Source organism: Echinops telfairi, unplaced genomic scaffold (assembly GCF_000313985.2).
Source record: "Echinops telfairi isolate 266 unplaced genomic scaffold, ASM31398v2 ScPeMD7_18;HRSCAF=68, whole genome shotgun sequence".
Classification (NCBI taxonomy): Eukaryota; Metazoa; Chordata; class Mammalia; order Afrosoricida; family Tenrecidae; genus Echinops; species Echinops telfairi.
In genome coordinates, this window is record NW_022103915.1 from 90,717,360 (window position 1) to 90,722,453 (window position 5,094).

The 5,094-nt window shown below is 48.6% G+C and overlaps 1 protein-coding gene across 1 annotated transcript; it reads right to left on the reverse strand.

Annotated features, from left to right (window-relative positions):
* Positions 1-317: 317 nt before the first annotated feature.
* GREM1 (gremlin 1, DAN family BMP antagonist) lies at positions 318-5,080 on the reverse strand. Its single transcript, XM_004712679.2, has one exon. It carries the CDS (start codon positions 5,078-5,080, stop codon positions 4,526-4,528), a length of 555 nt encoding a protein of 184 aa, XP_004712736.1. The 3' UTR covers positions 318-4,525.
* Between the last annotated feature and the right edge of the window lie 14 nt (positions 5,081-5,094).

The following is a 5,094-nucleotide window of genomic DNA, read 5'->3' on the forward strand; positions in this document are numbered from 1 at the left end:
TCCTCTTGATGGGACTGACTATTGGCTTGTCTGACATGTGACTCATATGCTGATAAAAGTGCTGGGGGTGAAAGGTGAAGCATTTGACCACTAGTCAAAAGGCGGCAGACACCACAGAAGATCATCCTGAGGGTCTGGCTGCCAAAGCCCGCAGCCCCGGAAACCCTGGAGGAGGCTGGCCCTGTGACGTGGGCAGGCCACCCTGAGTTGGAACAGACTCCAGGACCACTGGGTTGGCTTTGGTGTTCCCGTGACAAAGGAATCCCTCATGCAGCCTTGCTCTGTGATCACTACCAGTTTAAAACAAGAGAAAAAGGGAAACAAAGAGAAGAGTCTGTTTTATTGGCTGCTCTTTGGGAAAGAATATTCAGCATGTTACTGAGGTGAGAAATAAATTCTAGTTACAGATGTATAAAACTTTAAACCAAATGGGCTTTTATGAGACTATCAAATCCCCTCTAAACTTTATACAAAGCCAGGTACCTCATAGTCTAAACAATCCTTCGTTATTACATGGTTAAAGCATGCATAATACACAGTGCAGTTGATATTAAATATCTCACGGAACTGACAAATCAATAACTACTTTCACTCTTAAGTATTATCTGCTCACTTAAAAATGCTCTGCACATACACCTTCCAGGTCTCCTTAAAAGGACTTTAACTGTGAACTATGTGTTATTATAAGCTCTTTGTGTCCACTCATCATACTGCTTCCCAATAGCTTTCAACAGTTTTCTTAAGGTTTCTTTAGATGTGTTAACCTTTAAGGAACATTCGATTAAACACTCAGGTCTTCCCTCTGTAACACACGTTCGGCTCATAAACAGTTCAGTACACAAACTGTCCACATGGACTGTTCCCTTACCTGAAGTCCCAGGTTAAAAGCCTCTGAAAGCATGTGAGGTTAAGTAAAATCGTATTGATACAAAAATCATAGAAACTTTTATTAAACAACAAATCTAAATGTGAAGCGATGACTTCTCAACCTATCCTCCACTCAGGTCTATGCACTCCTGACGGCGTTTCCATCTCCTTAATCTTTTCCAGACTCAGCCGTCCTCTCTGACTTACACTACATCAGAATGGCAGTTTGGGCACCCCAGAGGGACTCTTAATTGTGTTCCTTTTGAACGTTCTTTGAGTTTTAGTAACAAAAAGAAGTCTGAAGGGGTGGGTGAAGTAAGGTTTCCCAAGGAAACTCTCACAGGCCCGTCATTGCTAGCCTCAAACAATGAACAGGTGCACTGTCAGGATGGCAGGCCGGAAATTCCTCTGTGCAACTTTCCTGGCCTTTGCCTCGCCGATGCAATTTTCAATTTTCTTAAAAGTCGTTCCTAATAAGCCCCCATGATTGTCCCATGTCCTTTGAGAAATCCAGTCAAAAGCACCCCTTGGGGTCCCTCGCAAACCATGGCTACAAGCTCCTGAGCTGGCTTCTCTGCCTCCTATCTAACTGGCCCAGAGATTCCTTCCCAAGCCAGTTGGGGTAGGGCCTTTTGTTTACCAGCCTCCGCAGGAGACTAGGACGATGCTGTGACCGAGAGAACTTGTCTGCAGCCATCCACCGATCGCAGAATGGCAGACACCTGTCTTAACACGTTTCACTTGGAATCAACCTGGGCGCCGAGGAGCTGGAATCACAGTAGCAGTACTTCCTGCCTTTCCCTCCCACTGGGGCCAGCATCCTTGCTCAACTCCCAGGAAGTTAGGTAGAGGAGATCAAATAAAATGCTTGACATCACAGTGATCAAACGCTTTGAATAATTACATTAAATAACCATAACTTTTTTTTTAACTATTCACATTCCACACAGTGGAAATTATCCTTTCCTTCAGATTTTTTGCTTACATTTTCAACTTTCAAGAACGACAGTAACAAAGAAACAACTTACAGGCTTACAACATGTGTTTCTCTCTTTTAATGCCAAGCCCAAAGTGTACATCGTAAAATTCATATCTGGTGTTTGGCATCATTTTAACAGGAAAGATTGAGATCACGAATATCTTGCCATAAAAAAATATTCTACTATAATAATGAGAAATATATATCTATCTATCCTTACATCATCGGTGACTCCAATACAATATGTAACAAATATGGCATTTTCAATAAATGTTAGAAGACACACCATCCTTGTGCTAGTCTGGATATAGGCACAGTAAGCAAAGCAGGCGTTTGTCTCTTTGGCAAGAGCTGTGCTTTAGGGCAGTAACACTGCTGATTATCTCCGTAAAGTTAATTTTGAGGCAATTCTCTTTACTCGAGCCAAATCTGACTTACACGCAAGACTGTGGTACCAGCTGCTAACAGAAGAACCCTGCTGCCAGCTTCAGTCATCTCTTCAACAAGCTCGCCTGCTTGTGGCAGAGTGACAACAACAAGAGACACGTAGCGTCTGCCGGTGCCGAGTGGCATCTCTCCTCTCTGGTGTGGTTTTGTATGTTCAGCTCACTCCCTCTCCCCAACTCTCGCAATTCCCAGCTTAGCCTTTGTGTGCTTAATTAAATCCATGCTCTGCTTTCCAGTGGGGGGATGTGGAGGATACATCGATTTGGGGGCAATGACAGGGGCACACAGGGGTAGACAAGACACACAGACTCAAGTGTTAGCATACATGTGCCTGATCTAGAACCATCCCTTGTGAGTACTCAGAAGTTCAACATTAGATTCAGCCCCTGGGCCTCAAAGCATGGCTCCTGTTTAGTTGCTAGATGGGAAAGCACTATGGGAACAAAATGAAAACAGCGTCTTCATTTCAATGAGCCTTGGACAGTGGTGCCCACGAGAGGCAACTGCACTCAGGTCCACGGTGTTTGTTTCCCATTTGACTCACGACTGGGACAGCAAGGGGGGTGTGAAGAGACAGGGCAACAAGAGTAGCTGTGGGAGGTACACCTAACTCGGACTGGATCAGGAGAGGCTAGCCAAATCTAGAGGGCAGTAAGGTTGGTGACTCATCTTGGCTTTGGACATTGGGTAAATCCTCAGTTGCCCAAGTCGAATCAGAGGCAAGTGCCTCTCAGGAGACACTGAAGAGTCACAAAATTATGCAAATCCCACGAAGAGGGCAATTAATCCTCCTGAGCGGCCAGCTTGTAGAGGCATTGGAACATCCCCTACATCTCCTCCTGGTTATTACGAACTAACTATACTCCTTCGACAGAGTCCCCAGAGAGTACCAATGGTTAATAAACGTATCTGCTCACCACAAAGTTGGAGGTGCTGGTCCCCCTAGAGGGGCCTCAGAAGAAAGGCCTGGCACTCTAGGTCTGAAAGCATAAGCTGTTGGAAGCACTATGGGACAGTTCTACCCTGACGTATGAGGTCTCTGAATCAGAATCCATTCCACTGCAACTCATTCGCTGCAGTGGTCATTTCCTTACGGTCCTCTTACGTCTGGTTCTCTCTCCACTAAAGCTGGAAGTTACGAAACATCACGGGACAAGACCTGGACTCTGTCAACGCAGATGGTTTCTTTTCGATCAGGGATACTCACAAGAGGTAGCGCCTCTAGGAGACAAGGTCATGGCTCTCAGAAACATTATGCAGATTCATGACATGGGAAAGAGGTGATTTTACCCAAGAGGACGGAAAGCTATAAGGACCTTCAGTCTAATAGGATTGTGTCTTTGGGGGTTCTGAGCTCTAACTCTTGCCCACCCGAGGAGCCATTAGGTTTGACTTCTTTACTTGTTTCTAAAAATAGGAGTGGCCAATGCTTATTATACCTTATGTTTGGGGTGGGTGGGTTACCGTTTGTCTTAGTAGACAATGTTAGCCAAGGTTTATGATTTGGGGGTACTTTCATTTCTCCTGGGCTCTGCTAAAGACTGAAAGATAAAAAGGCGAAATAAAACAAAACAGAGAAACAACTTTGGCTTCACCCTGGGTCTCCCTGCTGACCCACGTTTGGGCTCAACTCAAGATCACTCTCAATCCCTTCCCTCCTCGGCTTCCCTCTCCTCCTCCGGCCGCCTTCCCCAAGGTCTGGAAGATCTTCACAATGGAACACACATCCACACCCCAGTCCATTCATAACCCAAGTCGGAACAGAGTGAGGAAGGGAGAAGAGAGCACAGCGGTGAACAGCACTTCTAAAGCAGGTCCCTGGCCCCAGCATAGCCTGCTCCAATGGTGCCTTCGGGAAGGAGAGGCTGGCCCCCTGCGGGGAGACCCAGGCCCAGGGAGATGGTGCTCCACCTGCCGTGCCTGTGCCTCCGAGCAGTTTGGGCTTCAGTGTCTGCACCCAGCCTGGTGGAAGCAGATCCTTGGTGTCCTTAGAAGTGCCCTCCAGGAAAGGATGCTTAGTTTTAATTCTTTCTGTCTTCCTGGTGTCTCTGAACCCCCACAGGCACCCATACACCCTCATGCAACGCAACTACAGACAAGCAGGCTCCTGCCAAGAGGCAGCTGGTGGTTCTTCGTGCCCTTAGGTTTAAGCCAAGTGAAAATCAAGTTGTGGTGGGTCTGGCTTGGAGGCCGCCTGGGGCTGCATCGCTCGGGCAGGCGGGGCGTGGCAGCTTAATCCAAATCGATGGAGATGCAGCGGCACTGCTTGACCCGGGTGACCCTCTTCTTCTTGGTGGGCGGCTGGAGTTGGGGGCAGTTGAGCGTGACCATCATGGTGGTGAATTTCTTGGGCTTGCAGAAGGAGCAGGACTGGAAGGAGCCTTCCTCCTTACGGATGTGCCGCGGGATGTAGAAGGAGTTGCACTGGCCGTAGCAGAAGCGGTTGATGATGGTGCGGCTGCTGCAGCCCTCCTCGTGGATGGTCTGCTTCAGCGGCTGCGTTTTGCACCAGTCTCGCTTCAGGTACTTGCGCTCGGTCACATGCAGGGCCTCCTGGCTGGACTCCAGGACCTCCTCCCCCGGCATGGCGGTGCCCCGGCCCTGGCCCCGCCCCCGGTTCCTGGAGCCCGGCTGCTGGGGCGACTGAGTCTGCTCCGAGTCATTGTGCTGGGCCTTGTCTGGGGGGGGGATGGCCCCTTGAGACCCCTTCTTTTTCCCTTCGGCGGCTGGCAGCAGCGTCCCCAGGAGAAGAAACAGGGCTCCCACAGCATAGGCGGTGCGGCTCATGCTAAAAGGGGGGG